This window comes from Dioscorea cayenensis, chromosome 9 (assembly GCF_009730915.1).
Source record: "Dioscorea cayenensis subsp. rotundata cultivar TDr96_F1 chromosome 9, TDr96_F1_v2_PseudoChromosome.rev07_lg8_w22 25.fasta, whole genome shotgun sequence".
Lineage (NCBI taxonomy): Eukaryota > Viridiplantae > Streptophyta > Magnoliopsida > Dioscoreales > Dioscoreaceae > Dioscorea > Dioscorea cayenensis.
Window position 1 is genome coordinate 1,250,826 of NC_052479.1, and position 13,383 is coordinate 1,264,208.

At 33.0% G+C, this 13,383-nt stretch overlaps 2 protein-coding genes across 2 annotated transcripts; one reads left to right on the forward strand and one right to left on the reverse strand.

Moving 5' to 3' along the window:
* Nucleotides 1-280: 280 nt before the first annotated feature.
* LOC120269166 (cell number regulator 8) lies at nucleotides 281-2,887 on the reverse strand. The gene is made up of 3 exons (XM_039276489.1): nucleotides 2,509-2,887; nucleotides 1,701-1,903; nucleotides 281-723 (listed from the first exon to the last, which is right to left on the reverse strand). The coding sequence occupies exons 1-3, from the start codon at nucleotides 2,774-2,776 to the stop codon at nucleotides 484-486; spliced, it is 711 nt and encodes a 236-aa protein (XP_039132423.1). The 5' UTR covers nucleotides 2,777-2,887; the 3' UTR covers nucleotides 281-483.
* A 2,239-nt stretch (nucleotides 2,888-5,126) lies between these two features.
* LOC120269150 (alpha-taxilin) lies at nucleotides 5,127-13,159 on the forward strand. The gene is made up of 11 exons (XM_039276468.1): nucleotides 5,127-5,483; nucleotides 6,302-6,366; nucleotides 6,932-7,040; nucleotides 7,312-7,379; nucleotides 8,136-8,213; nucleotides 9,460-9,524; nucleotides 10,625-10,691; nucleotides 10,852-11,034; nucleotides 11,724-11,780; nucleotides 11,894-11,989; nucleotides 12,735-13,159. The coding sequence occupies exons 1-11, from the start codon at nucleotides 5,186-5,188 to the stop codon at nucleotides 12,915-12,917; spliced, it is 1,269 nt and encodes a 422-aa protein (XP_039132402.1). The 5' UTR covers nucleotides 5,127-5,185; the 3' UTR covers nucleotides 12,918-13,159.
* Nucleotides 13,160-13,383: the final 224 nt, after the last annotated feature.

The following is a 13,383-nucleotide window of genomic DNA, read 5'->3' on the forward strand; positions in this document are numbered from 1 at the left end:
ATTCAGCCTTTGCTCATGGAGCTATATTCTTCATTTGAGATTACAATCAAGAACCAAATGAAATGTTTCCTTGTGAAAGCATTAAAATCATATAATCTTACAAGTGAAATGCAGTGAGTAATCCTGGATTTGACAAGTCCATTTGAGAATTATTTTATTCAAAAATATCCATCTTAAAAAAAATCATAAATTTAATTTTCTAATTTTGATTCCACTCCACATACCAAATTTACTAGACTAACATATAAACATAAGACAATTAAGAAAAGGCTTATAACTGTAGAGCCACTAACAAAACAGGTGCCTCATCTTATATACTCAATAGCCAGTAAGACACAATAAATCACTCAAACCACAAATACCAAACAAATATAGATTGTGTTTAAGATTCATATATATATGCCTACAAACATAGTTTTTTCAGTACTCACAGCCCAGCAAACATATGCATATATTCATTACATGGAGAAAAAAGGAGAGATTTTAGGCTCCACGGCCCATGGCCTGCTCGGTCGGAGGCATCATAACGAGAATGGGCCGACCATTAAAACCGGGATGAGGCATCCTGCGGCGCAACTCTCGCCCTTCCTGGCAGAGGGAACATGGATGACAAAGAAGGTGGGTTGCAAGATCACATGCCGATTCCAATTGTTCGCGTCTTACTTCATCCTGGAGCATGCCATGGCAGCATCCAAATGATCTTGAAAATGCTTCACAGCTCCCCTGCTCAGACATAATGATGGTTTGTAGAAATTCAGAATCTAGCATGTTTATTGTGAAATCTATGAAGGCAAATCATTAATGAGTATATTAACAAATAGATCGAAAGTGAAAACTTAATCAGACTACTCAGTACAGTAACATGAACATAATATAAGAGATGATGAACAAATGATAGTTAATTGCCATTGAAGGACATGGACAAATAATAATAAATGGAGATAGATGCCACCAAACTATAGCAATAAAGTGAAGTTTGATGAGCAATAGAAAATATGGAATCCTATAAGGCGAATGATTTGATGATTCTAGCTCATTTAATCCATTGATGATTCGATTCTGTCATTTGAGACACTCTAGGCATATTCAATTGAATATCTTCACAATTAAATCATGACCAACAAGTCTTTAATACCCACCACTACGACAAGATTAGAAAAAGATGATAGAAACATGAACCTAATAAAATTAAATAATAGTTGAAAAGGGACTCATGGTACTGCCTGTGAAATGCATCAAAACTCCAAGGCGTAACAAGTTCCTAAACAAACTTCTCATATACAAGCTATAATTATAGGCAGATTTCTTCAAGGAACTATTTTGAAAACGATTCCTCCACTCAAGAATCAAGCAACTTCTAGAACTGTGCTGTCTCATAAAATATAAAATCTTACACTCTTCCGAGCTTCACTCAGGTATCATATTCATAATCTCATTATGAAATTGTAAAAATAAAAGCATATAATTTCAATCTTCATAAAGAGCATGTCACAACAAAAAACTACAAGTGAATGCCATTTCTGATTAATGCATACCACACAGAAGCAGAATAGAAATGAGAGGGTAGAGGATCCACATGAACATGAACCTAGAAAGAAGAGTGCTAGACAATGCACAAGAATGAAACAAAGTGACTCCATTCAATATGGCATTAACAAAATAAAAAGCATATTGAAATAAAAAAAACTATAAGGGCTTACTTCAAGATTGAATTTTCGGCGAAGAGCAGTACGCCTAGGATAAGAGAACCATGGGGCAAGGCAGTTCCAACCAAAGAACATATTCCCAAGCATGTACAGCCCAGTGTATGGCAGGCAGTTATTTGCAAAAGAGCCTGGGCCTCCTCCAAGTCTCTCTGCATTGCTGCCATACAGAACACAAGGAGCAAAGCTTCCAAGAAGGCCTAATTATCACCATAGTAAATCAGTTGTTATCACCAAGCAATGCAAATCAAATATAGAAATTGCAAGACTTCTCAAAAGGATTCTTCACAATTAAACAAGGTCTAATTTTCTAGATCATGTCTGCAAACAAAACATTAGCAAATCAGCAACTATAACATGAGAAACCAGAAAACAAAACAGCAAAAAATTCATGGTTCCAGCTGTACCAACGCCATATCTACCTTTCAATTATTCACATTTACAGCATTTTACCATCATCCCAAATTTTTTTTGTTAGTTCTTGATTTTATTTTTCAGGAACAAACATATTTTGAATCTCTCACAGACCAAAACAGAGCATTTTAATCTCTGATACTCTTCATTCACTTCACCTTCAAATCTTAAATTGAAGACACTGTTAATTTACGACATAATTTCAGATCTAACTCAAAAAAATCAACTAAACTATTCACCAGAATGTAATCTCGTCACAAAAATTCGAGATCCCGATTTTGCGACGGAACCAAATGAATTTTCAATCAATAATCTCAGGATCTAATTAAATGTATTCAAAGTGAGATCTAAAGTTAAATAGATCCGCAAGGGAGGAGGATAGAAAACGTACAAACTTCCAGATCGCTGCTGCAAAACTCATCGTTACGGCCAAGGCAGGCGAAGAGGCTGGAGTCCCACTGAGCACGGGCTGCAGGCTCGCCAATGACGCTCCCGTGAGACACCGGCAACCCATCGGCAGTCCATGGCGCCGGGTTCGCTTTCACAAGAGGAGCAGAGGCCGCAACTGGAGGAGTAGGTTTGGGAAGCTTCTCGTCGGCGACAGCAGGGGTTCCGGAGAGGAGAGGGCGAGCCTCTTCTTCATGGTTCGCCATTGCCATTGGATTTGGGGGCTGAGATCTCGGAGCTTGAGAGACTCGAAGAGAGAAAGGTGAGATTTTTATGGAGAGAAAGAGTGGAGTCTTCGCGGAGAAGGAAACGCGTGAAGATGGAGCGAAAGAAGCGGGTCTTCGTAAACGCTTCGATGGGTTGGGCTTTTTCTCATGGGCCCCAAATCATATCAAAGCTAAGGAAAATTACTTGCAGATCCCTGATAAGTTTCAAAAGTACCTTTATATCCTTATATATTTTATCTTTAAACTGTAATTTTATTATTATTATATTATATATATACCCTGTGTTTACAAAATTGCTATTTATTATTATTATTATTATTATTATTAATATTAATATTAATATTATTATTATTTTAATTTCTTTTTTTTTTAATTAGGCCGTCTCTAACCCAAAACTATATATTTGAAGTTTCAATATACAAAAATAGAGCTTTTAGAGTGAGTTTTTCTCCAACTAGCATCTTTATTTTTAACTGTAAAATAAAATATTTTAAAAATATTCTTTCCACTTCACAATTTATATATTTTTACCATCAACAAATTTAATCAATTTTATTTTTTTCCATTTTAATTCATTAGTTGTATTTTGGGTGTAGTGGGTTTTTTTTAGTGCTATTGATAATAATTATATTAGGATTGTTTTCTATATTTTTATTTTATTGTTCATGTAATTTTTCTTAATTTTAATAAATTTATATTTTGTTATTATTTTCTTCAATTTTTTATTTATAATTATTAAAAAAATATAATTATTAATTATTAATTATTAATTTGATTAAAATATAAAATTATAAATACAAATTTTACAACGAAAACAGAAAGAAAAAAAAACAAGTGTGCTACAATGACGTGCAATTATTTGCGCGTCACTGTAACTAATCCGTAATTTAGCACCGGGTTGGAGAGTTCCTTGCTAAAAATCTAGTGATTTGTTTTAACTCTAAAATTGTGTTAGAGAAGTCTTTAAGAGGCTTTGGTGGAAAAATAAGAGTAAAAAATTAATTTTTTTAAATAATAATTAACACCAATAGCCTCTTAATCCATTAATATTATATCTTTTCCGTAAGAGAGGAATTTAGATCAAACTTCAAAGCTCACATAAGTTAAAGTCTTATGTGTTTGTTTAGCTTATAATTATGCACTTCTTTGAATTCCCTTAAAAAGGATTACAGGTACTTGTGGTCTATTTTATCAAATAATAATAATAATTAACTTAATAATTAACTTGAAGTTTTTAAGAGGTTGGGCTCTTGCATAGGGCCAAATCACATGTTGTAGATTTCAAATAGGAATTTAAAATAGAGGAAGTTACTTGTAGATCCCTTTTAACTTTCCAAGCACCATTAGGTCGCTATATATATATATATAAATAGTAAACATTTTTATTCCTAATATACCCATATATTCTTGGTTTTATAAAATTATTGTTTTTTTTTCTTTACTCTATTTCTTCCTTAGTCCCGAGCTCTCACCCACTAGAGTGAAGAGAGTGAAAAAATAATTTTTTAAAAGAATTATTTAAATTAACAAATACAAAATATTGAAAATAAAAGATTTAAAATATGATATCAGTGTTTTAAAAAAGTTTGAGGGATGGGTAAATTAAAAATTAAGATAGATCTAAAAAATTTTATAAGAAAAAAATTAATTATATTTTAGTTGCATATAATTATAAAAAATAAAAAATTATTTATGTCACCACCGCAGTAACATTTGACTCCTAAGAGGTTGACAGTTTAATTTTTTTCCATTATATGATTATTGAAATAAAATAATAAAATAAAATATATGTGGAGTAACTTACCCCGTTATCAATATATATATATTTTATCTTTTCTAGATTATTCATATTTAAAAACATAAAAAATGAACTAAATTTTTTTTATACTTTTATAATTGTTTTTTTTTTTTGAATTATTGTTCAACTATAATGACATAAAAGCAAATAAAATAAACTCCTCAGACTTTATATCTCATTTTGTTTTTTTTAAAAAAATCAAAACTTATTTTTATTTTTAAAAAAAAACAGGGGAAAACACAGGTTGTTTTATTAAATAATTTTATTTCAAGAATTTAATTTATTATTATTATTTTTTAATATTTATTATTAACATTTTTTTTTGTTTTAGAAAGACGATTAACGCCGGAACCCAGGGACGAACACGTGGGGAGCCGCGCTCACCACCGAACCGTGCCCTCACTTTCATTTTACGTGAGATGGAGATTGAATTCGGAGAGCCACACTTGACATTCGAGACGAACACCCTACGTAAAAGACCCGACGTCAGTCGTTGGTTTATTATTAACAATTGAATAAATCCCATTTCACTGATAAGACCCAATTCGGATCTTTTCCGTTCTTCGTCGATCTCCCAACCATCTCTCCCTCTCGAGATGGAGGCCTCGCCGACGAGCCGGCTGCCGGCGGCGAACTCCTTGCCGGACGGCTTCGTTGAGAGCCCCGGCGAGGCAGCGTTGATGCCTCTTACGCCCTCTGAATCGGACTACAAGGCTCCGTTGCTCGATGTCGACGAACCCGTCCCTCCCGTCATCTCTGAAGGAGCCCCATCCCCTGATGCCGCATCAGAGACTGCAGAGAAGCTGGGAACTCTTTGTGATTTGGCGGAGTCTGGCATTGCTCCTCAAGAAGCCTCCGTAGAGAGCCGAGTAGACCACCTCTCTCGGAACCCTGGTATGGATTTTGCTTTTCGTTTTTGGGTATTTGGTCTATGTTTTCAATTTTTTCATATTGATTGATGATTGGAGTCCTGATTTTAATCCATTTTAGTGAATAGGAGCGGAAATTTAAGAGAAAAATCTAGGCATTCTTGTAATTCGATCATATTGGGTGGAAGATATTTGATTTTATGAAGATATTTGTGCCAGGAATCTATTCTTTTCTTGTTTATATTAGGGTTTGTGGTAGAGAAATGAAGGTGGGATGAAAGCTTGGTAGTTCTATGTAGTTAAGTGGAAGCCTTTTCCTCAGGGTACGGTATAAACTTTAGATGAAGGCATTGCTGGATGGAGTGTGCTGCACCTTCTTGTTTTCTTCCCATTTTGAACCACTATGTACAAATCTTGATCTATGCCCGACTTACGGTTTTTAAGTGTTAACTGGCGAGTGCTTTCATTATTGTGATTCTTAGAAGTTGATGACCTTGTTTGTGATTGTAAAATATACAAGAGGAAGGCATAATTTTCCTTTATAAGATTGATACATTGCATGAGAAATTTATGATAGTTGTTTTACATCAATGGCATTTTGAATGGTGGAAGTCTTCAAATTTGCATCAAGCATCACTGTTTATTTATGATTATAGTTTTATGTGTCTACGCAGACATCCTTGTGTAGTTGTATGTGTTTTTCAACTCTCTTTAGTCTTTTGATATGCAGTACTTTTCGAACAGTATTATTTGCAAGTTTTAGGAAGAATATTTTATTAGCTCTAGGCGCTGAACTTTTTGAATCCTCTTCTTAATAATATTTTTCTCACATGAGTTTTACAGAAACAGAAGGCTGCTCAGAGTTGCTTAGCACTAATCCAGTGGAAGGATCAAAAACTCAAAAGCCAGTCAGTAAAATTTATGATTATAAATTTTAACTTATATTTGTATTATGTCTGAGAAAAAAGGAAGACACACTAGTGGATTGGCAACTACTGACTTTTCTTCATCAAACTGATACTTTTTGACTAGTCGAGATAGATAAGAACATGTTTTTTAGGTCATCATTCACAACACAAAATTGAATTGTTCATTCTAGTGAGTACTTTCAAACTAAGTCTAATGTTATAAACATTACAGCCAACGTTCAAACTGCAAAGCTAATGCAGTTCCCTGTTGATAACCGTATATTTGGAAGGCTATATTTTGCTTCTTGTGATTTTGTTCAATGAGTTTTAAGATATAAGATTGTTCTGAATATTGGACATATCAATGCTCTAAAATTGTTCTCAGTCTAGAGAGGTTGTGTATGTGATGGTGCACTAGAAAATTCCTTTATCTGAATCATTGTGGTTAACCTATCCTACTTTATTATCTTCAAGCATTTGTATTTTCTGCCTTTTCTTTGTTAAAGGTGATCTGGTTGTTGATTATTGATGAGACATTTTTTTTTCGTATTCCTCAAAATTTTAGGAAAGTTCTGAAGTGAAACGAAAAGTTGTAAAGCGCAACACAAAGTCAGAGAAAGAGTTGTTAGAATTAACATTCAAGTATCAGAAGGTTATAGTGGAAAGAGATGCAGGTAAGTGAAATTGGTTATATTCCAAAGCTTTACATTATTAAAAAGTAACCAACAAGGATGTGTGATTGCATAAGGGGTGATGCTCCACGACACTAGGTTCGATCAGGCTTTTTGTGCCTTCCTGACTGTACTTGATTATGTTCTCTTATTTGCGCAGTTAGTAATCTTCATGGAAGAGATACATTCTTTAATAATAGATGTTTTGTCCAGTTTCACTTTGTTTCTATGTTTATGTATTTTCTTTTGCTTAATTTTCATTCTTCTCGTGAAGCTATTACGGTTAAAGAGAAGCTTGAATCTCTTTGTAGGGAACTGCAACGTCAGAATAAGCTGCTCATGGTACTTTCTCCAAATTCAAGATGTTGTGGTGTTTTTATACTGTTTACACCTGTAAAAAAATTCACCGACCACCAGCATAAATTTTCACAATTGTTTTTGTTGAGCATTCAAGTATTTTGCTTCTTTCAGAGCTAATGAATATGTTTTGCCTGTTTGCCAAATATTTTACTTCTTGCAGTAAAAATGGAGGAAATGTTTGCTTACCATCATCCTAGGTTAATATAATTTATTTTTTAATCCATTAGATATTATTGTAAAAAATGTAAATGCATGGATTTTTTTTCCTTTATAATGCAGGCATTTGTCGTAGATAGGAGCACTGAATAATTGGTCAAAACCTTATTAAACCTTGTTCTTTTTTTTTTATATATGTAAAAAAAAATTTAACGTAAAATGTATATTCTATATATTCCCAGGTGTATACTCTTTATGCTGAGCAGTTTCTCTGAATCAAGTAAATGCACTGTTAATTTATAAGGCATGGCCAATACTTATGTCCCTATTTATGAGCATATTTCTGGCATTTTGGAATATTTTCTTTTGGATTATTAAGTCTTTTAAATTTGATGGAATAAAATAGAAGTTAAGTTTTTAATTTTGTATTACTACTTATATTGATGAGAAGAACCTCGTATTGCGGATGTGATTCCTTCATCATTTTCACATATTTATAATACTCTCTTTCTATATATATATATATATATATATATAATTTTGAAGGTGTTAAATGTTTCTACTTTATGTATGTCTTGCCAGAGTGAATGCCAAAGGGTTGCAGCGGAGGGTCAAAATTTTAGACAGGACATATCTACAAAATTTAGTGATGCAATCAAGGTCTTCATTTTATTTTTGAGTAATATGATAAATGCTTATTTTTCCTTCCATTTCCTGTTCAAAATATCAAATACTACACAATCAGCTCTTCACTATGCAATTATGCTGAATTTTGTCCTTGGACATGCTATAGTTAGGGCATCTAGCTGTTGTTTAGTTAGGGAATAAATCTTGATTTATCCTGGAATAAGAAACAAACAGATTAAACTGGACTTAGGCTAGAATTGGAATAAGTCTTTTTACACAACATTATTGTTTTGACTATTATGGCCATTAATTAATATTAACTAAACCATTAATCATTAATTAGACTAGTACAACTTGAATTAAAAAAAAATAAAGAAAACTTGTTTTAATTCATGTAACTGAATTGAACCCCATGGATAAATTAGGATAAAGGTTTTCTTCAAATGCAAATTCAAATTCCAAACTCTTAATTCCAATCACAACCAAACTCCATATTAGCACTGAAAGCAAACTCTGCTCCATCAAAATATCAAATGTCATGCTTAATGTAATTTGTATATTGATTTGGATTTGTCATGTAGAGAGGCCACCTTCATTTATTTTTCGAATTGTATGCTGCCATCATTGTAAATGGATAGAAAGCTACTTTTCCTGATGGTCTTCTTTGTAGAAAATAAAAAGGAGAAAGAAAATGAATTCAATTCACTTGTTATTATGATAACTGATGTGATGCAAAATATGACACTTAGCGAAAGTGAGAACTTGATCTTACACTTTTCTACTACTTCTAGCCTTTCTGTGATAGATTTTAAAGAAGAAATGTAATGCTAGTAAAACAGTTTGCCTCTAGGCTTACTCTTGTTGTAAATTATGCTGGTGTATTCTCAGCAAAAGTGCTGGCATGTTGCAAAGATTACTGATTATATCTTTCTATCCATTAACATTTATTTATTTATGAATGCTTGAATAGTGTAATAATGCTATATTTTGTATAGATTCTTGTTGGTAGGGTTTATTCATGAAGTATGCTACCTCTAGGTCGCAGACGTGAATATGAAGATCAAGGTCAATTGTTTGGTGGCTATTAGATTTTCTTCTACATCAATTAATTGGTGATTGCTTTTGTAGATTAGGATAAATTATCTTTTCATATGGTTGGTGCCCATTTTCAGAAGGTCTCCTATTGGATATTCTTCGCATTTTTTTCATCCACATGTCTGCTATATTTGGGATGTTTTTCATACTCATTTTCCAATTACTTTCGTATGTGTTGTTCTAGGATGTGAGCAACAAGCTTGAACAGCAGAAGGATGAATGCCTTTCTCAATTCAAGGAGAATGAGATGTAAGGCTCTTTAAATGAAAATATAAAATTGCTGATCTTTTTTTATTTTGACATCTCCGTCAAGGATATCTTTTCTTGTTTGGCTTCAGTGTTAAGTTCTCTGTCTTTTTTGTCTAGTAAAGGCCCTTATTTGCTCGTATCATGATCTTGTGTCACAACTACAATATTTTTTTGAGGAAAATTTATATAGACTTGTGCTACTAATTAGCAGTGTATGAATAACTTTCATTATTTAATGGTGAGAACAATACATCTTCACTTCTTCTGGCTCACCTTTCTTCTTGTTTCTGTTCTGCTCATTTAACATGTAGTAATAAGCATTAAAGTGAATACTATCAATAATATGGAAGGGGAATTCCATCTATAATTTTTATACATGATGGTTTGTTTCTTCAAGGTGGAATTAGAGTTTTACAAATCATTCATTCTCTTGCATAATTGATGAACCCTTTGGCTTCTTGTGTTTTGTCTTGTTCACATACTTTAGCAATGGCCAAAGGGCTTTATATATTGTCCTGTGCTCTACAATGCCACCATTCCAACAATATTCCCTCAATTTTTTTTTTCTATTTGTGGAGTGTAATGTATTATGATACTTTATTCCTTTAGGAGAATTTTTCACTTTGCTAATATGTGACCTGCATGGGCCCAGCTAGGAGTATTTCTGATTTTAATCGTGGCGCTTTTTAAAGCGGTCTTTCGTTTTTTCATTTTGTGGATTGGCAACTGCAGCAAGGACCTTGCGATGGGAGTAATTATCAATGTTAGGGTGTATCTCACTCGAGTACCAATGCGAGCCTGCTTTCTCATTCTGATTTCTGATCTATTTAGTTTTATGCCATTATTCTCCAAATTTAAGCATGCGGAATTGCTTGTGCTTCTGAATTCAACCATAATCTTGTATTAGGGTTTTGATGCTTCCTTCTTCAATGCAGAATGTGTTCCCTGAGACTAGTGTTTTCTTAAAGCTCAGGAATGCATACTGTCGTCCTACTCAGTACAAAATTAATTTATCTTTTCCATTGAAATGTATATCAGCAATGGCACTCAATATTTCATACTTATATCACTTGACGCTTATTAGTCAAAGTTACTTGTAGGCTGAGGAGCAAGCTGAAACATCTTGCTGATCAATATGCTATTACGGAACAACAATTTGAGCAAAAGGTTTAGTTTATTAACATGCTCAGCTAATATTATCTTCTCCAGTGATATATGTTTCGAGATGAGTTCTTATCTTTCTTAGATGTATCTATGTGGAATCTGGACCACTTTATTATTTTATTGCTAATATCTTTTCTTTATTTTAATGAAATTTTACTTGCAGTTAAAACAGAAAATGCTGGAACTTCAACTTGCTGATCTAAAGCTTCAACAACACCAAGAGAGAGCATCTCATGAGCAAACTCAGATGCAATTATATGTTGAACAAGTTTCACAACTATTGGCCACTGAGAAAACTTTGCGATCACAACTAGCAGCTGATGGGGAAAAATTTCAGCAATTCCAAGTATGTTGATTCAGTTTGTATTTCTTTCAAGCATGGCGGATTAGCTAAAGTTGTTTATTGATTATGTTCTTAGAATTGTATTAACTTGATGAATACTATTGCCAACAAATAAAGGATATGCTTATCACTTACCGTTGTTAGGGCAAGCGTTGTAAAAGGCACAGCTGAAGCTGAACTTCAACCACAAAATGATGGGTTTTCTTTAGAGTGACATGTTTTACAAATGTATTAATTCCCCTTGATAAATCAAGACTTGTTTTCTCTGTGACTTTTGAGTTCAAATTTAAAAAATAACAAGGTCCCCTTAATATCATTCTTCCCTGATATCAGTTAACACTCATGTTTTTTAACTGTGATAAGTGAGTACTGTTATTAAAGCAATTGTAACATGCAAGCCTCACCAAATACATCCAACATCTAATTTTAAATTTTCCTTGGTCATTAACTTATCATCTTGTACGAGTATTTTGAACAAGTCAGTGGTTCTACAGAAGTGAACTACTCAGGCAATTTGTATGAAAACCCCACCCTGGCATTTCTAGATGAAGAGTCAAGTAATGTTAGCCATCACATTTATATCTTCTTGTGATTCCATCTGTAGCCCTTCTACATACAATATAGTTTGGCTTTTTATGCCTAAAATGACTTTTTATCTCAAGCAGATTTACTAATGGAAATTGTCTATTCAGGATGCATTATTAAAAAGCAATGAAGTCTTTGAAACATTTAAGCAGGAGATGGAAAAGGTATGCATTTATTTGGATAAGGCAATACATGTTAATGGATTTACTCTTATTTGCTTTTAAGATGAATAAAAGCTGAAATCGAAGGATGTTTGCTTTACTCGAATAATCTTCAGATGGGCAAGTTAATAAAGGAACTCAAGAAAGAGAATCAATTTTTGAAGAGCAAATGTGAGAGGTCGGATGTTGCCATTGTAAAGCTTATAGAAGAGGTACGCTGTGTTATCTTTGAAATGATGAAGTTATTTTAGAACCCGAGTCCTGGACTGTTATTCTGTGAAAATCTTCTGGTCTTCTTCACTAAAAATCAATGGTAATCAACCTCAAAAATTGAATATACTGTTTGATACAGCTTGATACTCGATAGGCTTATAATCTTGGAACATGTTTACTTTGGGGAGTGTTTGTAATTTTCATAAGACGATTATGCATATTACAAGGACGACAACAACAACAAGAAGATGCTACTCCCAACCATTTGGTGTCGGCTATCGATTATGCATATTGGATATAAGATTGTTAGTGCCAAATGGACAGCGCATCGGAATCAATGTTGTCATGGGTGTGCACATTGAGTGAACTAGTAGAATTCATGCCATCAAGTAGAAAAATGTATGCAACCCATTAATATGTGATATCAGTTGAAACAATAGTTCAACCTCCTTAATTCATGATTAGGAAAACAAAAATCTAACTTTTTTGCCTCCATATTGGAACTACTTCTCTCTTTCAACTTTTGAAAGGAGAGCATTTGCTTTGCTGTTTAAGTCCACCTTCAATTTAATTAGCCATTGGTTGTTTGCATGATTTACAAGAACTTGGCACTGTACTTGTGCTAATAAGAATGTGCATATGCTGCCATTGATAGACATAGAATTACTTGATTCTTTGATTTGTAACTTATGAAACCTTTTCAGCGGAATAATATCATATTAATACTCCTTTTTTTGTTCAAAGCGCGAGCTTATGAAGATGCAGATTGAGAAAGTTAAAAACCAGAAGGATAAGCTCGAATCCTTGTGCCGAACACTACAAGAAGAAAGGAGAAATCGTTCTTCCATCATTTTTAACAGCCTTACAAGTATTGCACAGAGCGAAGTTTCTTCTGTTGCTGAGAGCTCTGAGAAATCCGAGAGTTGATATATCGAAGCGAGTTTTTGTTTGTAGTAGTTCGTCGATCTTCCCGGACATATAGCTATTTTACATTATTCATACTGAGTTCAATTGCAGGCAAATTCTTTTTATACTATTTGTTAGAAAGAAAAACATTTGCTCAATATGTAACTAATTTTGACTTGGAGAAGTGATAGGTAGATTTTAGTAATTTTGTGGCAGTGAAGTTGCAAAGACTATTAATAAAGTGTTCTTTTACTTCTTTATTATATCCTTTAAAAGTAATTTAATTTTTTTTTTAAAAAAAACATAATTTTTCTTGTGTAGCTTTTCCAAGTTATATTAAAATAATAAATAGTAATTTAGGACTTTAATTTTAAAAAAATTATTTAATTTACTGCTGTGCAAAAATTGGCGAGGGATTAATTATAAATAATTTGTTGGTTTATATAAACAAATATATTATGACAGTAATATTTTACGAAATCACAGG

Bases quoted from the DNA above. Each gene is read 5' to 3' on its own strand.
- LOC120269150 (XM_039276468.1), top strand. From the start codon at position 5,186: ATGGAGGCCTCGCCGACGAGCCGGCTGCCGGCGGCGAACTCCTTGCCG. The intron at 7,041-7,311 runs GTAAGTGAAATT...CTTCTCGTGAAG, and splicing joins TATAGTGGAAAGAGATGCAG to CTATTACGGTTAAAGAGAAG. The intron at 7,380-8,135 runs GTACTTTCTCCA...ATGTCTTGCCAG, and splicing joins GTCAGAATAAGCTGCTCATG to AGTGAATGCCAAAGGGTTGC.
- LOC120269166 (XM_039276489.1), bottom strand. From the start codon at position 2,776: ATGGCAATGGCGAACCATGAAGAAGAGGCTCGCCCTCTCCTCTCCGGA. The intron at 1,904-2,508 runs GTACGTTTTCTA...GGTGATAATTAG, and splicing joins CAGCAGCGATCTGGAAGTTT to GCCTTCTTGGAAGCTTTGCT. The intron at 724-1,700 runs GTAAGCCCTTAT...ATGTCTGAGCAG, and splicing joins GCCGAAAATTCAATCTTGAA to GGGAGCTGTGAAGCATTTTC.